The sequence below is a fragment of the Lynx rufus genome, unplaced genomic scaffold (genome assembly GCF_022079265.1).
Source record: "Lynx rufus isolate CCGP_SWC_20201006 ecotype Redwood Valley unplaced genomic scaffold, mLynRuf1.p SCAF_8, whole genome shotgun sequence".
NCBI lineage: Eukaryota > Metazoa > Chordata > Mammalia > Carnivora > Felidae > Lynx > Lynx rufus.
This window is the reverse complement of record NW_025814896.1, coordinates 29,273,049-29,297,567: the sequence shown is the minus strand read 5'-3', so window position 1 is coordinate 29,297,567 and position 24,519 is coordinate 29,273,049. Positions and strand designations below refer to the sequence as shown.

General features: G+C 51.3%; 1 protein-coding gene across 1 annotated transcript in view; it reads right to left on the bottom strand.

Annotated features, from left to right (window-relative positions):
- Window positions 1–17,036: 17,036 nt before the first annotated feature.
- Window positions 17,037–24,519, bottom strand: part of TGM3 (transglutaminase 3) — a 38,337-nt gene continuing 30,854 nt past the window's right edge. The window contains exons 10-13 of the mRNA XM_047069161.1: window positions 23,599–23,907; window positions 21,055–21,212; window positions 17,559–17,692; window positions 17,037–17,184 (exon numbers count right to left, since the gene is read on the bottom strand). Of these exons, the coding sequence (XP_046925117.1) occupies window positions 17,037–17,184; window positions 17,559–17,692; window positions 21,055–21,212; window positions 23,599–23,907 (749 nt within the window). The remainder of the gene's footprint in view (window positions 17,185–17,558; window positions 17,693–21,054; window positions 21,213–23,598; window positions 23,908–24,519) is intronic.

Below are 24,519 nucleotides of genomic sequence, written 5' to 3'. Positions count from 1 at the left end.
AACCAAGCTCGCAGATACAGAGAACAGATTGGTAGGTGGCCGAGGCGTGGGGTGGAGAGTTGGCGAAATGGGTCAAAGGCGTTCAAAAGGTACACATTTCAAGTCATAAAATAAATAAGTCCTGGGAACGTAACGTACAGAATGGTGACTGTAGTTACTAACATTGTATTGCACGTTTGAAACTTGCTAAGAGGGTACCTCTTAGAAGTTCTCACCATAAGAACAAAATTTTGTTAACTACGTATGGTGACAGAGGTTAACGACTTGTGGCGATCATTTCACAATATATACAAATATAAAACCATTACATTGTATGCCCGAAACTAATAAAATGTTGTACGGCAATTATACTCCAATAAAAAGAAAAAAAAATTAACGCTCACAGCGGCCATCTTAGAATTCTATTTACCACAAAAAGGGAAAGAAGTTGTCACTGGAGAGGGGGCAATTAGGGGAAAGGAAGTGGGTGACGGATGTTTTTCAGACAAACCTTGTAGAGTTTTTTGATTTGTCCTTAAGCCTGGGTCATGCACCGTGTCCCCTCCACCGCCCCCCCCCCCACCAGGGAGACAATTCTTGGAAGCCAGAGGTCATGACCACATGGAACTTATGATGCCATCTTTAATTTTGACCAGGCTCTAGGAATGAGGAATGCCCTGATGGAACAGCTCCACGCCTGCCTCTGATTCTTTCCCCACGCTCGTCCCCAGTAGATCTCTCCCCCCGGGGTTGGTCCTCTTGCTGGTGGACCGGACACCTGCTGTGTGAACCCCTAGATCCGCGAAGAGGACCAGGGCTGGCTCTTGGCAGATGGTGCAATGAAGCTTTTAATTCTGAGATAATTGCAGAATTACACGCAGTTCTAAGACATAACACAGAGAGAGCTCAGGTACCATTTGTCCCGTTTCTCCCAGGGGTAACATCTTATGAAACTCTAGTGCAATATTACCGTCGAGATGCTGACATTAACACGGTTCATGGGCTTTATTTAGATTTCCCGTTTTACTCATATCGATGTGTGTGTATTTAGTTGCGTGCAAATTTTTATCACCCGTGTAGGTTTGTGTATCCAGCACCACAGCCAAGATACAGAGCAGCGTCATCTACATAAGGATGTCACATGTCGCTCTTTTGTAACCACACCCACCTCCCTCCCGCATGCCCCCTCCCCGTCTGTAACCCCTGGAAACCAGTAATCTGTTCTCCATGTCTATCATGTTGATGCTTTAAGAATGTGAAAGATGCTTAGCCATAAAGAGGAACGAGACCTTGAGACGCACAACTCGAAGTCAATATCACCCTGATGCCAAAGCCAGATACAGGCGGGCCGAGAAAACCTGAGAAGTGTTCTTTTTTCTATGTTCTGTAAGAGACGGCGCAAAAATCCGTGTCGATTCTTCTTTAATGTTTGGTAGAATTCTCCGATGAAACCGTCTGGGCTTGGAGATTTCTTGGTGATGGTTGTGGCGGGATGTCCCTTGCTGAGGCCACCGGGCACCTGGCATCTCTGGGTGGGGAGGGAAGCCCCAGCTGCCTGTGGGATTAGGATGGGCCCACTTGCTTGCCAGTGCTGGGGTCTGCTGGGTGGTGTTGGGGGGACTCCTGTTTGATCCAGGGGAGGAATGAGCCTGGTTGGGCCACCTTCACTTGCTATGTTGGGGCCGGGGGGCGGGTCGCCTTCTTCTGCAGGGTGGCGGATGTAAGATGCCCTGCCGTTGTGTCGTTCCGCTAGTCCTGGGTCTCTAACCAGCTCGCCCTCATCTTACCGCCTTCCCTCTGGAAGGTTCTCTTTTGGTTGCCTCTTGAATTATTTCAAGGGTTTCTAACAGTATTGAGTGGGGACAAGCAGGGAGATCAAGACTACGTCATCTTGTCTGCACTGGAAAGGCCGAGGTGTCCTTTTTGCATGCTGACGGGTGGCCCCGGGCCACAGGTGGGAAGGAATGTGGAGCTGATGAAGGGGCCGGGGGCTCGCTCTTTCCACACCATCGCCTGTGGCACAAAATCAGAGATTCTGAAATTAATGCCTGGTTTTCCAGGTCATCGCTTAAAAAAAAAAAAAAAAAAGGAAACATATCATCTCATGTAATTTTGCTCAGAGGCTGAAAAATGTGTAATTATTTTCATGTTGCCGATGAGGAAACTGGGGCTCAGAGAGGGGCTCCTTTGGCCAAGGACCATGCTGGCATTGGTTATGGCAAGATGGGGAGCTGTGTCTACCCCTCTCCCACTTTGCCCCCTGTCCCCGCCATCTCGGTGGCCTGGCCCTGGTTCCCCATCAGGACCACGGGTGAGGCCTCTCTTCCCAGACTTTGGTTGCTCCCCAGGGACCGGGCCTTTGGTGGAGCTGGCGTCTCATCCTGAATTTACAGGTGGCACTCTTTACAGGGGAGCAGGCCGGTGGCCTATCTTGGGGAACCGCCCCCTGAAACAGCCCAGGGGGACTTGGCACCTGTCACGTATTAACTATACACAACAAATAAATGCTCTTTGCCTCCCTTGAGCAAATCTCGTGGCGTGCGGTGTTTGGGGGACCGGACAGGCCCAGCAGCATTAACAAGAGACTGGAACGAGCCTGCGCACTGAGCTGGGGTGTGTGTTGGGAGCTGGACCCCCTCCTACAGGTGGGAAGCCGAGGTCAAGAGGAACGTCCAGCAGGTGCAAACATGGGGGGTCACCATGACTCTGTCTTTGGTCCTTTTCTCTCATTCTCGACCGCTACAGGTACATTTGCCTAAAATAACAAATGGAAAGTGTATTTTTGAAAAAAAGTGAACTCACAGGGACAGAAAGAATGATGGTTGCCAGGAGCCGGGGGTCTGCTGGGGGAAAGAGGGAGAGGTTGGTAAAATGGCACAAACTTGTAGCTAGAAGACGAGGAGGGTCTGAGGGTCCACGGTACAAAATGGTGATTATAGTTGATAACACTGGATTGTGTAATTGAAATCTGCTAAGAGAGGGGCGCCTGGGTGGCTCAGTCGGTTAAGCGTCCGACTTCAGCTCAGGTCACGATCTCGCGGTCCGTGAGTTTGAGCCCCACGTCGGGCTCTGGGCTGATGGCTCAGAGCCTGGAGCCTGCTTCCGATTCTGCGTCTCCCTCTCTCTCTGCCCCTCCCCCGTTCATGCTCTGTCTCTCTCTGTCTCAAAAATAAATAAACATTAAAAAAAAAATTAAAAAAAAAATCTGCTAAGAGAGGGGAATGTAAATATTCACACACACACACACACACACACACAGATAAATCTGGGAATGGATGGATGTTTTAATTAACTAGATGGAGAGGATCTTTTCACAATGTATACGTATAGCAAATCGTCAGGGTGTCCATTTTAAATACCTTACAATTTTATTTGTCCATTTCACCTCAACAAAGCTGCAAAAGAGGTGTCTGAAGTTAAAACAGACATTCTTTCAGAAAGAATAGAAGTACTCTTCGGTAGAAATTCCTTCATTATGGTTAGAACCCCACCCTTCATGGGGTGCCTGGGTGGCTCATTCGGTTAAGTGTCTGACTTGGGCTCAGGTCATGATCTCGCGGTTCGTGAGTTCGAGCCCCACATCCGGCTCTGTGAGCACTTAGGATCCTCTGTCTCCCCCTCTCTCTGCCCCTCCCCTGCTCATTCTCCCCCCCCAAAGTAAATAAATAAACTTAACAAAAAAGAACCCCACCCCTCAGAAATCACTAGTTAGATTGGAAAACAGTGATTCTGAAACTTCTGCTCTAAACATTCACCTTCACTGACCTCATCCAGGGCCAGGACTTTGAGTTGATCACTTATAGCTTGATATCTTTTGAACATCTGTCTCCTGAATTCCAGAGACCGATAACCAACCTTCCCCAGGATACCCCTCAGGCGCCACAAACACCCATTGAAAACCAATTTTTTTATCTCTCCTCAGTCTGGGAGGTCAGTAGGTCACAAGGACTGAGACTTCATGGACGGGATTAGTGCCCTTATAGAAGAGACCCCAGAGAGCTCCCTTGTCCCTCCTGCCACATGAGGACACATCGAGAAGTCAGTAGTCTGCAACCCGACAGAGGGCCCTGACCGGAACCTGAGCACACAGGTGCCCTCCTCTCGAACTTCCAGGCTTCCGAAGTGTGAGAAAGGAGTTTCGGCCAGTCCGTGGGGCTTTGTTATAGCAGCCTGGATGGACCAAGGCACTTCCTCTGGGCAACTGGGGCTTCATCCTGCCGGCCACTTTCTGAGAACTGTCTGGAATACACCTTAGGACCATCCCTCCAAAAGATGGGAGGCCTGATTCCAAAGTACGGGCCAAATGAAATCTTTCATCGGCCTACTTCATACACCAACGGTCCTTAAACATCAGTGTTCAAGAGAACCTTCCAGAGTGAAGGTAAGCGTGTGTATTTCTGGGCTTTGTCCACACAGATCCTGCACCAGGAACAGGCATTACTATGTCTCCAATGAGAATGTTTGTCTGAAAGTCTATTTTGTCTAATGTTAGAATGGACTCCCCAGCTCTTTTGGTTGTTGTTTGCGTGGTATGTGTTTGTGTATCCTTTTACCTTCAACACACTTGCCTCTTTGAATCCAAAGCGTGTCTCATGTAGACAGCGTAGAGTTGGGTCACGTCCTTTTATTTTCTTTATGCATTCTGCCAACCTCTGCCTTTTGGGGTGGTGGTGGGGGGGGGGGCGGGAATCACAGAGATGGACACTGAGAGCATTTAAGGTAACTACCGTTAGGATAGAATTTATATCTGCCGATTTGTTTTCTGTTTTGTGTCTTCCTTCCCGTATTACTGATTTCTTTTGTGTTGCGTAGGTGTTTTCCAGTACACCATTTAAAATTTTTTTTTTTTTCAACGTTTATTTATTTTTGGGACAGAGAGAGACAGAGCATGAACGGGGGAGGGGCAGAGAGAGAGGGAGACACAGAATCGGAAGCAGGCTCCAGGCTCCGAGCCATCAGCCCAGAGCCTGACGCGGGGCTCGAACTCACGGACCGCGAGATCGTGACCTGGCTGAAGTCGGACGCTTAACCGACCGCGCCACCCAGGCGCCCCTCCAGTACACCATTTTCATTGCCTTGTTTCTTTCACTGTAATTTTTAAACTTATTTTCTTAGTGATTGCCCTGGGCTTACAATTAGTATCTTAAAACAATCCCGTTTGGATGAATACTGACTTACTGTGAATTGCGTGTAGAAACTTTACTTCAGGGACACCTGGGTGGCTCAGGCGGTTGGGCGTTGGACTTAGGTCGTGATCTCACGGTTCGTGAGTTCAAGCCCCACAGTAGGCTTTCCTGCTGTCAGTGCAGAGCCTGCTTTGGATCCTCTGTCTCCCTGTCTCTCTGTCCCTGCTCCCCTCTCTCTCTCTCTCTCAAAAATAGACAAAAGTGTTTTTTAAAAAAGGGACGCCTGGGTGGTTCAGTCGGTTAAGCGTCTGACTTCGGCTCAGGTCACCATCTCATGGTTCATAGGTTCGAGCCCCGCGTCGGGCTCTGTGCTGACAGCTCGGAGCCTGGAGCCTGCTTCGGATTCTGTGTCTCTCTTTCTCCCCCTCCCCCACTCATGCTCTCTCTCTGTCTCAAAAATAAATGAACATTAAAAAAAAATTTTTTTTAAATAAAAAAAAAGAAACTTTAGGATACCTCCCTCTCCTCCCCAATCCATCGTGTAATTATTGTCATACAAATGACATTTTTATACATTATAGATTGTATACATTATACATTTTTATACATTTGTCGGTTTCATTAATTTTTTTCAAGAAACCAATGTTTTGCTTTGTTGGGCATTTCTACTGAATGTTTTCTGCTTCATTTTTTTGTTTTTGTTTTTGTTTTTGTTTTGCCCTTTCTCTTATGTCCTTTATTCTATTTTTTCCCCCTTATTCCTTTATGCGAGGCTGTCTGGTATTGTTTTATGCTGTTTTCTTTTTTTAAAAATCCATACCAGATTAATACATGCAGCTCTAACAAGCTCCCAGTGCTGTGAATGCACTTTCTATGGTGCTGATTCTGTCTTGTGCCCATCGAAATCACCCGGTTTCCTGGGTCAGTGTTTTGCTTGTTGCTGAATTTTAGGGAGGCTGGTTGCAGGCTAGGTCTCCCTCTGTTGGTTGTCCTTAAGATTGCAGCAGGCCATCCCCAGCCTTCGTCACCCTGGAGTCTTTCCTTAATATCCAGGCCACATCTCTCAGCGTCTACATCTGTGATTCTCCGGAGGAGAGGACCTCTTCTCTACTCCAGGCAAACCCTCAGAGCTGTGAGCTGAGCCTCAGCCTGGGTCTTTCCCCAGTGCTGCCAGTTCAGCCCTGATTAGACCACCCTGACCAAAGGGGAGATCAAATCTCCCCTCCCAGTTACCTCCAGGCAGAATGATCGAGTCCTCCCTCCTCCCTAATACTCTCGAACCCTAGCCCTCAGATCGGGGTGGGGAGCCTCTGGCCAGGGCGATGCTTGGACCAGTGCTTGGGCCTGGCAATAATAATTAAAGCTGCCCTTTACCAAACACTTACTCTGTCAGGCACTGTTCTAAGAGCTCAACATGATGAACTCGGCTCTGTGAGGCAGGCACAGGTATTAATCTGCATCGTACAAATGAAGAAACGGAGGCACAGAGAGTTTAAGTAATTTGCCAAAGTCCTATGGCCAGTTGAGAGGCAGAGCTGGGGTCCCCCAGGCAGTCTGGTACGAGAAATAATATCATGTATTATTTTAAATAATTTTAATAATTTAATTCATTTAACCATTATTCATTTAATAATGTAATTTAATAACTTAAATACTTGGTTTGATGATTAATTTACTACTAATTTTTTAACGATACCGTCTCTGTGTCCAAGCACCGCTAAGTGCTTGATCGTCACGACCACATGTAGTTTTGCAGATGGGAAGTCGGCATTCAGAGAGGAGGACTCAGAAAATGGCGTAGACTCGGGTTCGCCTGTCCCGAAGCTCCTCTGAGCCAGGGCGCCTGTGTTGGCAGAATTCACCGGCGATGCTCATCGAGCGCCTACATCAGATACATCTGGATGCCATAAAATGCATATGCCTCATGATTCTGAGCCAGTGAGTTTGGATGATGGGCTGTGAGAATGTGCATTTAACAACAACTCCCTGTTGATCCTGATTTATTTAAAAAAAAAAGAAAAAGAAAAAGAAAAGAAAAAAGCGAGCAAACTTACTGCCCTGCTTCCTCCACCCATCAGAGCACATCCTATCAGTCATCTTAGACGTGAGTTACTTGAGCACGTGTCGCTTTCCCTCGATCACAGTTAAAAAAAAGTGCTTTTGCTGCCAGTAATAGGACCTCTGACAACAGTGGCTTAAGTTCTGAAGGGCTTTATTGTCGGCTTAATAAAATGGCCAGAATGAGACAGTCTCAAGGCGGGTGTAGCAGTTCGGCAGTGTCATCAAGGGCCTCGTTCTTTTCGGCTTTCCGTCACGCTCTCCTTGGCTGTTGGCTTTTCTTCTTCACGCTTGTGGTTTCTTTTTTTCAAATGTTTTATTTAGTCTTGAGAGAGAGAGAGAGAGAGAGAGAGAGACAGAGCGTGAGCGGAGGAGGGGCAGAGAGAGAGGGAGACACAGAATCCAAAGCAGGCTCCAGGCTCTGGGCTGTCAGCACAGAGCCCGACGCGGCGCTCAAACTCACGAAGCGTGAGATCGTGATCTGAACCGAAATCGGATGCTTAACTGGCGGTGCCCCCCAGGTGCCCCCCACACTTGTTTCGTAGGTGGCTGCTGCAGATCCAGATATCTTGTCCAAAGTCCCCAGACTTGGATGCAGCAAGAGCATCATCATGTGACTTAGGCTCAACCAAGCACATGTGCTCACCTGGAATTTTTTTTTTAATTTTTTAATGTTTTTATTTATTTTTGAGACAGAGCATGAGCAGGGAAGGGGCAGAGTGAGAGGGAGACACAGAATCCGAAGCAGGCTCCAGGCTCCGAGCTGTCAGCACAGAGCCCGACGCGGGGCTCGAACTCACGGACCTTGAGATTATGACCTGAGCCGAAGTCGGACGCTCAACCGACTGAGCCACCCAGGCGCCCCTCACCTGGAATTGTTAATTGGGAGGTGGTGGCAAGACTGGGGACAGTGAGGACTCCATTCTGGGGGACGATGGTGATGGCTCTGGGGGCCCAGATGGGTTCTTCTATATCTTATTCTTAGGTCGGCAATCATGTGCTCACTCCGTGGGTTTTGTGATGCAATTCTCGCTGCGATGCTGCCTGTGTGGTCACCCTTTGCTCCTGCCGCTTTCTAACCCTTGTCCTCTGTCTTCTCCACCCGGTCTGGGAGTTTCCTGAGGTCCCTTTGAGATTTCCTCTTCTCCTGGGTCCAGCCAGAGTCGGCTTCCGTGGATTGCGGACAGACCTACCAAGTGTGGCCCCTTCAGGTCTGAGCTGAAAGACGACTCCTCAGAGAGACATTCGCTGGCCACGGAGGGAAGGTGGCCTGTTATTCCCCAGGACAACCCCCCTGGCTTTCCTTCACCGCGCTGATCGCAAACGGTTTGTATTTTATTTGTTCGCTTGTTCTGTCTGGCTCCGCATTACGGTATAGGCTCCAGGAGGCCACAGACCATCGTGTTCTCGTGTGTGGGGTGCAGTTCCGGACACACAGCAGGTGCTCCAGGTGTTTGCGATACGGACATGACTGGTGGATGGCGTGTTCGGGATGGGGCTGACGTGGGAGGCACCCGGTGGGCAGATAAGCCCCCGATCTCGGGTCTCATCTCTCCACTCCCCCCCCCTCCCCAGTCTCCCCCTTCACGAAGAGTAGGCAGGTCATATTACGAGAAAGCATCATGAAGAGAAAACCCTGCTCTTAAACAGGATCACAAGGGTTGTCCCTGCCTTGGGTGGGGAGGGTGCCGGCCTCCCCAACGCACAGGCACCAGCCAAGCACGATGGGGAACAAAAGTAAAATAATATTTAGATAAAAGGCCATAATTAGCCTTAACGCCTGTGCATAACGCCTACTCAGACATTGATAACCCTGGAAATAATATGGAGACATAACCGGCACTAGGAAATCATCCACCACGCTGACGTGTGTTGGGATGGTTCCAGTTGCTATCGATGCATAACAAACTACCCCCAGGCTTAGCGGTATAAAACATCCATTAATAGTTCTTATGTTCTACTGCACCCCGTTTGTGAAGGCCGTCTCAAATGGCAACTCTTAGAAAGGGAGGAAGTTAGACTCCACCTTCTGATGGAGTCTGGAAGAGCATGGATGGAATTCTCACGAGCGCTGTGGCCCTTTCCGGAAAAATGGAAAACATCATCCGCCGCAGGGCTCCTCCCCCGGCTCCGCCCCGCCGAACTGTAGTGGACTCTGGCCAGTCAGGGTCAGGCTTCCTCTGGTCCTTGGCCACCCGCCTCTCCAGCCTCACATTCTGACACTGAGCCAACACGGCTTCCTTCTCGTGTCTCCCCCTGCCAGGGTGAGGGAGCGCTAACATCCTTTGCAGGCCGGCTCCTCTGAGAAGTCCGCCCTGATTGCCCCAGCCTCCCAGCTGGACCTCAAGCTTTCTTCCCCGCGGGACCCTGCTCCTCCTTCCAGGACTAGCGTTGAGCTCTCAGCACCTGGGAACTTGGCTGAAGAAGATGCTTTGTGAGCTTAGGCCAGGGTCCCGGCACAGTGGCCAAGGGGGCTGGACGCAGAAAGGCGGCCGATGGGGGCGCAGGAGGGAGCCTGGAGGGGGAGGTAAAGAGCCTCCCACTTTACCGTTTCCCAGGGCTCACGTTGGTGGAGGAAGAGCAAAGCAGCCGCCCTGCTTGAGGTCGGTCTGGAATCATCGAACGGCTGGGACTATCAGACGATGTCTTTCCGGCCTCCTTCCTTCACGCCCCACATCCAGTCCCTTGGGACAGCTGGTGGGTTCTGCCTTCTCCACCACGTCTCACGCCACATTGCTGCCACGCTGGTCAGAGCCACCGGCACCCCTGCCCCGGACGGTTGGTTACGATCGCTTCCTCACTGGACGCCTGGCAACAGCCGGAGGGTTTCTTTAAAAGCACGAGTCAGAGGGGCGCCTGGGTGGCTCAGTCGGTTAAGCGTCCGACTTCGGCTCAGGTCATGATCTCTCGGTCCGTGAGTTCGAGCCCCGCATCGGGCCCTGTGCTGACAGCTCAGAGCCTGGAGCCTGCTTCGGATTCTGTGTCTCCCTCTCTCTGATCCTCCCCTGTTCATGCTCTGTCTCTCTCTGTCTCAAAAATAAATAAACGTTAAAAAAAAATTAAAAAAAAAAACAAAACACGAGTCAGATGCTCCTTCCCCCTCCCCCACCGCTCCTCCCGCCCTCCGCCCTCCGTTGCTCACAGCAAGAGTGGTGCTTCCTCTGTGTCCCCTGTTACTCCTGCCTCGGGGCTTTGTCCCCACTGTTCCTGGAACCCATTCCTTCAGATCTTCACTCTCCTTTATAGTCCACACCGGGTTTCTACCCAGATACCACCCGTCAGAGGGCTTCCCCAACACATACCCACAGCCTGGATTTTGTTCATCCATTATAGTTCGTGTTTATTCGATTACTCCTTTTATTACCTATCTCCCCACACCCACCCCTGTACCTCTGCCTCCCCGCGATGACAAACTTCCAGAAAGCACAGATCATCCGTGCTGAATCCCTGGAACCTGCTCATGGTTGCGGCCCATGAATCATCTGTGATTCAGTGAGATCTTGGCCATGGAATTTTTAATGGCTTGGTGACCCTGGGAGGTCACAACTTCCACGATCAGGTGAGTCAGACTGCCGGTGTCATACACAAAAATACCAAAATCACTCTGTAGAGTGGTGCCCCCAGCCCCCAAGGGCATTTCAAGTTTAAATAGAAGGCTAGGCCTTCAGTCTGAAGCATTGGCCATCAGATGCTTTTAGAAAAGCCTGCAATTCCCACAGTGGACCAGTGGGAGGCACCCCACTCATCCCTCAAGGACTCAGAAAAATCAGGAAGGGCGCACACTCCAATCTCAAAACTCGGGTGTCCTCTGGGGGAAAAAGTGGAAGAGAAGTGGGGAAAGGGAACCGTCTGTCTTTTCACTCTTGCATGCTTTTGTATTTAAGCAATTTTTATATTGCGAACATATTTGCATAAAAATATTTTAATAAATGTGTGTGTATATTTTAAATTTTTTATTTCACAAGAGAGAAAGCTAATTTACTATGGAGTGGCCATAAACTCAAAATACATAAGTAATAGTATTTTATTTTGCTCCAGATTGAACCCCCTCACATACACTTTCCGAGGCATGCTAAAAGTGTGGGCTTACTCGATGGAAATCAGAGACATAGATCATCCAAGGCAGCGTGCAGGATTAATGGAATCGCTGTGTTAACACTCCAATTTTGTCGCAGTTTTGCACAGCACAACGAATTATGCCGTGCAATAATTCAAACACGTTGAATTTATCATGCAATGTCACCGAATGTATCATATATTCTAATGTGATATCAATAAATCGTGTTTATGCATGTTTGCCAATGTTTGCGCCCTGCAGATCGGCAACCATTGGCAGATAAATGGTTGCCATAAAATATTGTAGGTGATCATAAAGGCATGTGAAGGCTAGAATGAGAGCGAAGAATGGAGAGCGCTTGCTCTAAGCCTCTGCTTCCCCGTTGGTACAACGGTGGGTAAATACTGTCCCCTTTTTGAAGGTTGCCAGGGGGAAAAACAACATAACGAGGGAACCTCTCCCACTGGGCAGGCTGCGGGAGATGCTGGTTGAATCCAGGTGTTTGAGGCTGGCTTCTGAGGCACGTATGATCAAGATTGGGAGGAGGAGGGGTCCAGAGCCAGAAGCAGGGCAGATGAGGAGGCTGCTTCTGGGAAGAAGGACTCTGAGGTCCCTTGCTTATGGCACCTCCTTAGGTTGGGAATGCGAGAGCCAGGAGCCAAGCAGTCGCAGGAAAGTAGTCTGGGAGGAGGCATCCAAGAGTGGCTCTCTGGGGCTGGGTGCCACTGCACAGACACACGTCCTTAAGTTTCTGCATCCTTTAGCCCCTGTCTCTTTGCAAACCTGGGACAGAATTCATCACTGGATTTTTAGAATTTGTGCATAACACCGAGGCGAGGCACTGGAACCAGGCTGCCTGGGTACCAGCGCTGCCTTTGCTAACTCTCCCGTGACCCAATTCACTGGCTAAGTCTCGGTTCTCAGATCTGTAAAGTGACGGCAATATTATTAGCCCTTTCCTCAAAGGGTTATTGGAAGGAGTAGATCAACAAATACCTATGAGACGCTTAGAACAGGCTTCCGGCTTCCAGCTTCTGGTCTGGCACAAACGAAGCTTCAAAGTCGCCACTCCATCCTAACGAGTAAAAAGCTGAACAAACCAATTTTTCACGGTGCAAACCACTCCCCGAAATTGGAGACACTGACAGGCGAATAGAGAATCATAATTTACAGGAGCAGAAACCCACGAATAGCATCTTCTGTAGAGGCCAGTGCCGGGGTAGGGAAACCTGAATGGTTATTGATGAACGGCTAGAGGCCCGGTGTGGACAAGTCTGAGAGTTAAAATCCCCGAGGGGCCCCATCCTAGAGGGCACTCAACACCTCTGTGAGCTTTACCCCCCAGGAAGCTACCAGACTCTCACAGTGAAGATCAGAGAAAAATCTCCTCAGGCTTCAGGAGGGGGAAGGGAAAAGAAACTATTTTGAAATATGCCAGAACATTCTGTTCTTCTTAGCAAGGTCGGCCCCCGGGAGAAACTAACCAGAGCTGGGCTTTTGTCAATGCCTAACTGACCCCGAGGAAGGGAAATACCCAATTTCAGCCTCTTCTAGCCTTCCATGTGGGAGACGGGAAATACACAACTCGAACACACCCCCGCCTTTCAGTCCCAACCCCCTATGGAGGAGGGGCAGGGACTGAGAAGCCTATGTAAATTTCACAGGTCAGAGGCACAGACACACTACAAAACAGACCTGACCATAGAACTATAGAATGCTTCCCCTCCTCCCACACCTGATGACCACATCACTAAAGCTTATTTACAGTAGTTCATCTTACCCAGTGCATCATGTCTTGCTCTCAAGAAACAAATTTACAAGGCATACTAAAAGGCAAAAACACAGTTTAAAGAGACAGCGCAAGCATCAAAACCAGACTTAGATATAGCAGGGATGTTGGCATGATCAGACCAAGAATTTAAGACAACTGTTATGCTCAGAGCACTAATGGATAAAGTGGACAGCATGTAGGAACGGACGAACAATGTAAGCAGAGAGCTGGAAATCCTAAGGAAAAATAAAAAGAGAAATGCAAGAGATCAGAAACACTGTAACAGAAATTAAGAATGTCTTTGATGGGGGGCCCCTGGGTGGCTCAGTCAGTTAAGCATCTGACTTCGGCTTTGATCATGATCTCACGGTTTGTGGGTTCAAACCCCACATCAGGCTCTGTGCTGACAGCTCAGAGCCTGGAGCCTGCTTTGGATTCTGTCTCCCTCTCTCTTTGCCCCTCCCCTGCTCGCTCCCCCTCCTCTCTCTCTCTCTCTTTCTCTCAAAAAATAGCTAAAATAAACTTTAAAAAAATGTCTCTGATGGGCTTATTAGTAGACTGGACACTGCTGAGGAGACAACTTCTGAGCTTGATATCTCTCAATAGAAACCTCCAAAACTGAAAAGCAAAGAGAAAAGCAAAGAGAAAGAAGGGCTGGAAAAAAAAAAAAAAAGAAACAAGAAAAAAAGAAGAACAGAATATGCCAGAACTCGGGGACAACTATATATGATGTAACATCCATGTAATGGGAACACCAGAAGGAAAAGAAAGAGAGAATGGAATAGAAGAGATATTTGAAACATTAATGACTAAGAATTTCCCCCAAATTAATGTCAGACCCCAAACTATGAGCCAGGAAGCACGGAGAACACCAGATAGGATAAGTGCCAAAAACAAAACAAAACAAAAACAAAAAAAAACGCACAAAAACAAAAACAAAAACAACCCCCCCGCCAAAAAAAACCCTATATCTACATATATCATTCTCAAACTGCAGAAAATCAAAGAGAGAGAAAAAAATCCTGAAAGAAGCCAGAGGTGGGGCAGAAAAACAAAAACAAAAACAAAAACAAATCCACCTTCTCTATATAGGAGCAAACATAAAAATTATGTCTGATTTCTCAGAAAACGTGCAAACAAGAAGAGAGTGGAGCTAAATATTTAAAGTGTCAAGAGAAAAAAAAACCCATCAACCTAGAACTGTGAAATTATCCTTCAAAAGTGAGGAGAAATAGCGACTTTCTCAGACAAACAGAAATGAGGGAATTTGTTACCTTGCAAGAAATGCTAAAAGCAGCTCGTTGGAGAGAGGAAAAAATGATCTAGTTCAAGCACTCAGCTCTACATAAAGAAAGGAAAAGCACTGGAGAAGGAATAGGTGAAGGCAAATAAAAACTTATATATTTTTTCTTTTTTTTTGTTTTTATTTTATTTTATTTTTTCATTTTTTTTCAACGTTTTTATTTATTTTTTTTGGGACAGAGAGAGACAGAGCATGAACGGGGGAGGGGCAGAGAGAGAGGGAGACACAGAATCGGAAACAGGCTCCAGGCTCTGAGCCATCAGCCCAGAGCCCGACGCGGGGCTCGAACTCACGGACCGCGAGATCGTGACCCGGCTGAAGTCGGACGCTTAACCGACTGTGCCACCCAGGTGCCCCTATTTTTTATTTTTTTAAATGTACATCCAAATTAGTTAGCATCTAGTGCAACAATGATTTCGGGAGTAGATGCCTTAGTGCCCCTTACCCATGTAGCCCATCCCCCCTCCTACAACCCCTCCCGAAACCCTCAGTTTGTTCTCCAAATTTATGAGTCTCTTCTGTTTTGTCCCCCTCCCTGTTTTTAAAAAAAAATTTTAATGTTTATTTATTTTTGGCAGAGAGAGAGACAGAGCATGAGCAGGGGAGGGGCAGAGAGAGAGGGAGACACAGAATCCAAAGCAGGCTCCAGACTCTGAGCTGTCAGCACAGAGCCCGACATGGGGCTCGAACTCACGAACTGCGAGATCATGACCTGAGCTGAAGTCAGCGCTTAACCGACTGAGCCACCCAGGCGCCCCTCCAGATGGATTTTTAATGTCACACCTCAGGAGTGTCACTCCAGGAGAAACCCAAGGATAGGGATCATGCTGTGGTTGATTTTTAATCTCTCTTGACCCCATGCCCAGCAGAAAGCCTGGCACAAAGTAGGTCCCTCCGGAAATGCTTGCTGATAAGATGGATGTTTGTGGAAAGTAAGGTCTGGGGCAGGCCTCCCAGGGATGGCAAGATACGGATTTCCTTCTTTCTCTCAGAGACCGGAGTAGGTGTCTGTTGATTTCACCCTCTCCTACCTCACTGGGGACTGCTGCAGAATTTCCGAGGAGGAACGGAACACCCCATCTTCAGGCCTAGTGCAGGGCCAAGGCCCCCAGAACGCTTGGAGAGGGTGGCAGAACTTTCAGGAAGAGAGACAAGTCCCTCACTCCGCAGGGGAAGCCTCTGCTGCGTTTAGACACGGGAGCCGTGGTCTGGTGATGGTTCCTTGATGTTGGGAGCAGAGTTGGGCACGAGTGCTGGTGGCGGCTGCCTCCAGGAAACCGTGGAGGTGGGAAGCTGAGCCCGGAGCGGCTTGAGTGGCAGGAGGAGGAGAGAGGCAGCTGGGGCCGGCCAGCTCACCCCTTTTGGTGGATCAAGGAGGTTGCGAGCGTCCCATGGGCCAGGGGACCCCACTAAGGGCAAGTGCGCTCAGGAAAAAGCACAGGACCTTCCGGTGCGGTTAGAAGTAGTGGGGTGAATCTCTGGGGGCTGAAACTAAGGGCCATGTTGCCCCCATCATGGAACACGTAGTGGCGAAAGCCTGCCTTCACACGCTGGCCGACATCAGTGGATCAAGCCATCTGAGGGGAAGGGGGAAGGAAGGAGGAGTAGGTCGGGCCTGAGCTGAGCAGAAGGCAGACGCTTTGAGCTGGACGTTGAGGCAGAACCTTCTGTTTAGCCCGGACTGGCCGACTCAAGAGAGCACGGTACGATTGCCAAAACGGAATCTGTCAGCACAAGGGACCGGAAAGCTATGGGCTCTGCTTGGGGTCATTTCGAGGGGCAGGGAGACCGAGGAACCACCAAAGCGTGTGCGAAGGCAGAGAAGGTTCCGGCTGAGTTAGCAGTGCTGTGGCCTCCTGGCTGCAGGAGGAGAGGTGTGGTTTTGAGGAGGGAAGAGCCTGGTGTGAGCAGAGGCTGGGCCTCTCCGGGAGTCTCCTCTGCAAAAGGGTTCCAGGGAGGACTTTGAGGTCCCTTCCCACTCGGCCCAGCAGCCACACAGAGAGCACGCAAAGCCTGCCTGGGACAAGGGGCTCCCTCTCCGGGCAACCTCGTCTATTTTTGGACATCCTATTAGAAAGTTTATTCACTGAACAGTGAATAAACAGTGATCTGTCCCACACAAGCCCACACTCCCTTTGGACACTGGCATGTGGGGAACAAGATGTCCTTGGGTCATCCCTTCTCCAAAAGAACATGGCCGCCGCCCCCCTTCCTCCTCCACCACCTTAGGCAAAGCAGCAGTCTAGTACAGCCCGTGCTGATTGTGTTCTTTTTAACTTTTATTTTGAGTGTAAAGATGTGAGTGCCACGACAGTGTGAGTGCGGGACAGTGCCTCCCGCGGTGGCCCGAGGGAGGAGCGGGAATGTCCCAACTGCATAGGCTTGGGATCAGCAAATCTTCCGGACTGTCTCCTCCCCCACAGCCATTCAGAGAGTCGCTGGGTCAGATGCCACTCTGTCCTGCAGCATTGCTGGCCTTGAGGGCCGAGCAGGGCCACGGGGCTCATGGGAACGTGCAAAAGTGAATGCGTCTCAGGGCGGGAGGTAGCCAGCCCAGCCCAGGAAAGGCGGGGGTGGGGGGCGGGGGCGTGCGTGTGCCGGAGGCTGGGGGTCCCGTCCGGGCCGGCTCGGGGGACGTCGTGGATTTCCCAGGCTGGACATCATGGGCGGGAGGGCTCACTCCTCAGGCGAGCGCCGCCTGCCCCGTGTTACCCAAGTTTGTATGGGGCCCCCTCGAGCCCTTCATTCGGCCACGTCGATGGACAGCATGGCCTTGATCGCAGGGAATTTGTTGCAGGAGAAGTCAGCGAGCAGCTGCTTGGTGCCACTCCGGGTGGGCAGGATCTCAAAACGCACCCGGGACCGCTCCTTGGGGCGCAGGGTCGGCACGCTGGTGGGGAAGCGCGCCGTCAGGGTTGATGGCGAGGTTCGTGGACCTCGGGCTAGAGGGGCCCCCTGCAGCCTCAAGTCCTGAGCTGGTGGGGCTCCCTCTGGCTCCCTCCCTGAGTCATGCCCCACCCCCTGCTAGCTTGGGGCCCCTCAGCCGGGGAGGGAGGGAGCCCCATGATCTCCCACATACGGAAAGCCCTTGAGGACCGGCTCCAAGCGCCGGTGATCTGGACTTCCCGGGAGTTCAAGTCTGGTCAACCCCCACACCAGATGCAAACGTGCGTGCCCGCGTGCGGACTCTCCCAGGGGCTGCGGGGAGGCCGCCTCCGACCCCCTCCCACCGCCCCACACTGGCCCCTCAGGCCTGGCACTCACTCAATCCTGAGGCTTCCCAGCAGCAGGCCGCTGCCCTCCACCATCAGCACGCAGTCCTTCACGGGCTCATCCAGCGGGTTGGAGAAGAGCATCTGGACGTTCACGGGCTGCTGCACCCGGGCCTGGTCCAGCACCTACGAGGAGAAGGGTTGCCGGAGTCAGGACATGGGCTGCTAGCCTCACCTGCCACTTGGTGAGAGCCCACGCAGGCTGGGTGGACGGCTCAGTGACGGGCAGACACCCCTGCAGGGGCTTCCTAGGAGACTGCTGCCAGGCCCCGTGCTTCCGACGGGACCCCAGGCTCAGAGGAAGAGGCGGCACATTGTAGTGACTGAGAGCACTTTGTCTTCTCTGCCCCTCTTCCTGGTCGTGCTGGGAAGGGCAGCCCTGCTTCCCAGGACGGCCCCGTTCCACGTGGGCTGCTCAGAGGGCGGGGGACTGTTTCATTCTGAACTTAGAACTTTCCTGGGGCGCCTGGGTGACTCGGTCGGTTAAGCGTCCCCCAGTCTTGGCTTCAGCTCCCGTCGCGATCTCACAGTTTGTGAGTTCAAGCCCCACGTTGGGTTCCGCGCTGACGGTATGGAGCCTGCTTGGGATTCTCTCTCTCGCGCTCTCTGCCCCTCCCCCACTCGTGCGTGAGTTCGAGCCCCGCGTGGGGCTCTGTGCTGAGCTCCAGCTCAGAGCCTGGAGGCTGCCTTGGATTCTGTGTCTCCCTCTCTCTCTGTGCCCCTCCCCCACTCACACTCTGTCTCTTTCTCGCTCTCAAAAGATAAATAAACATTAAAAAAATTAAAAAAAAAAAAAAAAAAGAAAAGCAGTATTTTCTTTGAGGCTCCCACTCACCGGTCTTTTTCTTCCCTTCCAGCCTGGAAGCCCCCTCCCTGGGAGGCCCGAGCCCACTCAGACCCCCACTCAGAGCCTCATGCTCCTCTCCACAGGACATGGCATTGGGCCCCTCAATTCAGGCCACTCTCTGATGACACCCCGGTCTATCGATGTCCTTTGAAACTTCTGGAGCCAAAGTTTTCCCTGTGTGTCACGTGTGGTCTGGACGGGGCTCCCGCCCCGCACTGTCCTTGGCCAGAGAAGCCTCAGGTTCCCATCAGGAAGGCAACCCGGACTATTTGTTTGCTGTCGAAGAGAGAGCTGGGCTTCTGTCCCTCCCTGCCTTCCAAAGAAGGAGCCAGATAAGCTCATGGATACATAAACACTGACGTAGTGTTCACACTGATATTCGGTTTTCGTGTTACTTGTTCTTCTTGCATTATTCCTGCTTACCACCCCGCCCCGTTGACCCAAATCTGTATGTGCACCCGAAAGGGAGGATAAGAGCCACCAGAAATCTGAATCTGATTATCAGTGGTTCACGGGCCAACGTGAGGGACATCACCCTTTGGGACAAAGTTCAGATTTCGTGGTCTGATTCCACCGTATAACGTCCTCAATGCTTGCTGCGAATCCGTGCTGGATTAGAGAACGGGACTTCATCCGAATGGTTACCTTTGCATACAGATTACCCTCACGGGTTTAAAAGTCCGCACCCTGCTCTGAGTGAGCTGTGCACGGATTCTTTCAAATCAAGGTAAGAGTGCGTGGTGCTCTGCAGGTTGATGTCAAGGCGAGATTGTTAGGAGCAAATGCGCACAGAGATGTCCGAAAGAAGAGAGATCAGATGCCCTTTTGAAAGATTAAGTAAGAGAGTTCTTGGTGGCACATTTCCAGCCTATTTGTATTCTGATCTCCTTTCTAAAGATATAGGCTCTTCAAAGACAAAGGCCACTTGATATGGAAATCCAAAAGCAACAGTGTTGCACAACAGTGTTGAATAAAAGAGAAAAGATAAAGCTACAGGGGCGCCTGGGTGGCTCCGGTGGTTTGAGTGTCTGACTTTGGCTCAGGTCATGATCTCACGGTTCTTAAGTTCGAGCCCCGCGTTGGGCTCTGTGCTGACGGCCCAGAGCCTGGAGCCTGCTTCCGATTCTGTTTCTCTCTCTTTCTCTCTCTGCCTCTCCCCTGCTCATGCTCTGCCTCTCTGTCTCTCAAAAATAAATGAGCTTTAAAAATGAAAAAAATAGGGGCGCCTGGGTGGCGCAGTCGGTTGGGCGTCCGACTTCAGCCAGGTCACGATCTCGCGGTCCGTGAGTTCGAGCCCCGCGTCGGGCTCTGGGCTGATGGCTCAGAGCCTGGAGCCTGTTTCCGATTCTGTGTCTCCCTCTCTCTCTGCCCCTCCCCCGTTCATGCTCTGTCTCTCTCTGTCCCAAAAATAAATAAACGTTGAAAAAATGAAAAAAATAAATAAACATTAAAAAATTAAAAAAAAAGATAAAGCTATAAGAATATTTGACGATACTGGATAAAGGAGTATAATGGGGGGAAAATTACCTTCACTTAACCACTGATCATTTTAACACAGAATGTTTTCATAACTGAACCAGCTACTACCCAGCATCCCCTCCCAGGTTCAGCTGTCCATCACGTCTACGGAGAGGATGCGCGGTTCTTGGAAATGCCTTGGGAAGCAGGAGAGGCTTTGGCACACGGGGGACAAGCACCGGCTGACGACGAGGACGCGCGGGTGGGGAAGAAGGCAAGCCGGAAGCCAAGTGCCCTGCTCTGCTCATGATTATTTTACAAAATCTGATTAGCTTCTAAGATGTGGCAGCAGGGAGCCAGTGATGGGCCCAGAGCAGGGGCAGCGCCTCCCCGGGTGGAGTTTACAGACGGGTAGGAGAACGGAGCCAAGATCAAAGTGCACAAATACAGGTATAACTTCAACTAGAACAGATGCCATAAAGTAAGAGCACAGAAGGCTCTCGGGGACGTATAACTGGAGACCGAGCCTTATTTGGCGGGGCAGGGAGGGGGCGCGTCAGGAAACTCTTGTCTGGGGAAATGGCCCCTGCAAAGGAGGTATTTTATCGCGATGACAGAGTTAGAGCAAACGGAGCCACAGAGATCAAGGGACTTAACTCGGGGTGGCTGCTGGTAAATGGTGGGGCCTGGATACAAGGTCAGGCCCAAGGGCTGAACGGCTGCCCCTCTCTGCTTTCCCCTAAACTCCCTGGCCAGGACAGGGGCTGCCCTTCTGAGGTGGGGGACCACTGCCCACTCTGAAGCACAGTCTAGACGATGCTCTGCAAACGTGGCCAGCAGCTAGACTGTGGGCTAGACCCACCCCTTGTGAGTCTCTGTGATTCTCGAGCCTGGCCCTGCCCAGAACACGGCAGGTGCTCAGAGCTGAGGAACCCCTCCAGCGGCTTCTCAGCTGATGCCCCCAGTGCATCTGGAACCTGATCCGAAGAAGCCCAGGGGCAAATGTGCTTGTTTATTACCAGAAACAAGGATTCCGGTCTGAGCGGGAGCTCTGGGCCATCCACTTGGCGGAGGCTGGACCTAGGTCCCTGACCCTCTCAGCGGGGAAGGAGCTGCTTTGCGGTTTGGGGGTATTGGTAGGGCTGGGCTGGCTGGGGAGGCGCCCATTCACCGCCCCCCTTACCTCCAGGGTCAGGCTGGGGTTGTCCAGGATGATGTCCCTTTCTACCACCACCTCTGCCTCGTCGGAGACCTGGCACACGGCGGTGGTCCGGATCATGTTGTCTGCCTTCAGGTACTTCTCGTACTGAGCGTATGTAATCTTCACGGGATGCTGTATTTCTGGAAGGAGAAGCCGGGGAGGGCAGAGTGAGAGAGAGGGGGGTGGACTTCTGGAACCTTCAGAGCTGATGATACCAAGCCAAGCCTGCGGGAGCCGGCCGGGAATGTCTGCAGCCCGGGGCTTGACTGAGCCCTCCCTGCTGGGCCCGGTGGGAAACAGGCCCCTGTTCTGTGCAGCCTCTAGAGCTGAGGCTGGGGAGGGACCAGGACTCCGGCTGGCTGGGCAGCTTCCCAGGAGGATGGGTTGGATGGGCTGGAGACACTTCCCTTCCTGGAACATGTCAGAGGGCAGGGAAGAATACAAATGTTAGCCGATTGCCTAACGATGACGACAATGGCGATGACAACAAAATCTTAACTAGGAAGGGAAGCCAGGGATCGGCTGAAGAAATCGAATAGCCTGGGATTCTATTGCGACAGGCCCCCGAGCCACCTCGCCACCGCTGGTCTCTCCTGCTTCCGAGTCCCCCCCACACACCAGGCGGACGCGGCTTCGGAAGCGCTCCCCCCACCCACCCCCTCCAAAATCATGTTCCTCCTCTCCCATGCCACTTCAAAAAGCTCCTTGCTGGCTCAGAAACGAACAGGTGATCATAAGGGGGAAAGAATAGGAAAAATGAAGTAAAAACAGAGAGGAAGGCAAACCATAAGAGACTCTCAAACACAGAGAACAAAGTGAGGGTTGATGGGGAGGGGTGGGGGAAATGGGGGATGGGCATTGAGGAGGGCACTTGTTGGGATGGGCACTGGGTGTTGTATGGAAGTGATGAATCATGGGAATCCACTCCCAAAGCCAAGGGCACACTGCATACACTGCATGTTAGCTAACTTGACGATAAATTAAACAGAAAAGAAAAAAAATAACGTTCCGATGCGTCAGTCTGGCCCTGCATCACTGAGCCCAACTCACCTCCCCCTTGAAAGAGCCCTGAGTGATTTTCATTGTCCCTTTGACCACACAGACACATGGTGGCCAAACCACAAGGTTCCTTCGGGTAGAAATGCCTCCCCCAGCTTCTGTCCATTCCCCTGGCTTTTCCCAAGTCTCAGGTCCCCTCTCCCTCCTCTGTGGTCCAGGCCATTCCCGCCTCTCTACCAGGGGTCATGCTGGGTGGCCCGGGGTACCCCGGCACCCCTATGCCCTTTGAGAGGGAAGCTGCCTCGGCTGTTCGCACTGGAGGAATGTACGAGGCCTGCCTCGACTGTACAGTTGGATGTGCAGAGTGAGTTGTTGTTTCAGCCCCTTCTCTCGCGTGAATTCTTTCTGGTCCACAAAAATAGCTCTCCCCTAGAGCTTTGAAGGGAGACAGCAGCCTGGCGGTTGCTTCTGGAGGGGGGAAGATTTCTGCTGAAATTCTGCCAGAAAACAGGTTGCTAGGGCTGCAGCCTCCTGACAGGTGTAACACATCTCAGTGTCCCTACAGACAGAGCTCTTCTTTCAAGACGGGCTGTATAATTAATCAGTTTTTATTATGGGAAGCAAATAGCCACCCCACCCTTGTTAATCTGCTTTGTAAGTCCCAACTTTTCATAACAGCTTGGCGGATTTTGCCAACGTGGGCACGCCTGCGTTCTAATCCTCTCAGAGCGCTGGGCCTTTTTCTGCTCCGCCTCGCTCCTTTCCCATCTGCGCTACCCAGGACCGGGGAGTTTCTGCTCCTCCCAGATTCTCTGGCCTCCAAGAACACCCATCACTGCCGAGGGAAATCGGGAAGCTTCCCCCGTGGCTGCGGTGTGGGAAGGAACATTGGACAAGGGTTTAAGACCCTGCTCTGTATTGCGACCCGTCCGGGGGCAAATCTGAAAAGTGTTTCGTTGTGGGGTGGGGGTGGGGAGCGCTGGGGTGGGGGTGGGGGTGAGGCGTGTGGGAGGGGTAGGCAGACATATAATCTAGAAAATGGGGGGTGGGCCTGGATTTAGCATCAGGACGCCCAGGGCTGAGACCCCCGTACTGCCGCTAGCTGTGACGCGTAAGCTCTTAAAGCAAGGTCACAATGTCTCCAAGCCTCAGTTTCTGCCTCTGGGAAAGGGGATACTGAAATCTGCCCGTTTCAGAAGATCAAATGAGAGAGGATGTGAAGAAGCTCTCTGCACGCGCTGAGCGAAGTGCGTGTACCTGCAAGGGACGTCTCGGTGTGGCTATTAACTGCCAAAGCCTCCTTCCTTCCTCCCCCCCGGGGTGTAGAAGGATTTGGGTTGGCACCGCCCTGACCTGCACTGTTCTCACTGTGACAGCTTTCAAAACTTCAAAACCCAAGGCTTAACCACAGCGACCATGGGCTGCTCCTCTCTTAGCTGAATCCGTTCCAACAGGAACCCTCCAACCCCAAAAGAACACGAGCCGCCTTGGATGCATGGCGTCCCCACAAACCACAGGGCGAGTTACCTTCTTCGGGATCCAGGGATATTGTGACAGAGTCCTTCCACACTTCGTGTACCAGTGTGCCGTTGTAGACGATGGTCCAGGCCGTCATGTTCACGGTCACCGTCTTCATGTCGCTCGTCAGGTTTTTGAGTATCAGGGCCATGTTGACTTCTTTGCCCACCTCCAGGATGCCAGTGACCTTGAACTTCCCAGAGATGCTGGGCTCCCTCCCCTCTCTTTCCAAGTGTCTCGCAGACGTGGCACCAAAAGCCATGCGGGGTTTAAGTTTCCCCAAAGCCTTCTCAAACACTTGTCTCTCCTGGCTGGAACCTGTGTGGTTGGAAAAGAGGGAAACATCTCAGGGAGGGGGTGGAGCCTGGACAAAGGACAGCGCTCTACCTGGAAAGGCAGCCTGGGACTAATTGGCTTTGCCCACTGAGCCACGATTCTCATCGAAGCAAGTGGCCATGCTCTCGGGACCTCCATTTCATCCTCCTTAACGCGAGGCTCACAGACCCACCAGTCTGTGGCGCTTTCCCTTTCAGTGGGGAAAGCTTTAGCGACACCTGCACCAAGTTACCATCTGGCTTGATATTTTGCTCAGCTTAATCAGTGTAGATTTCGTGCCCCTTTTCTTTGTTTTATTTGTTTATGTTTGGATAAAAGGTCCCTGGCGAGAACAAGCAGGTACTTTAAAAATAAGTGACGGGGACACTCGTGTGGCTCAGTTGGTTAAGCGTTCGACTCTTGATTTTGGCTCAGGTCATGATCTCAAGGCTCGTGAGTTCGAGCCACACGCCAGGCTCTGCAAGGAGAGCACAGAGCCTGCTTGGGATCCTGTCTCTCTGCCCCTTCCCCTCTCACGCTCGCTCTCGCGCTCTCTCACTCAAAATGAAGAAAGGAGCTTTTAAAACAGAAAAAGTAAGAAAAACGGAGTCAAAA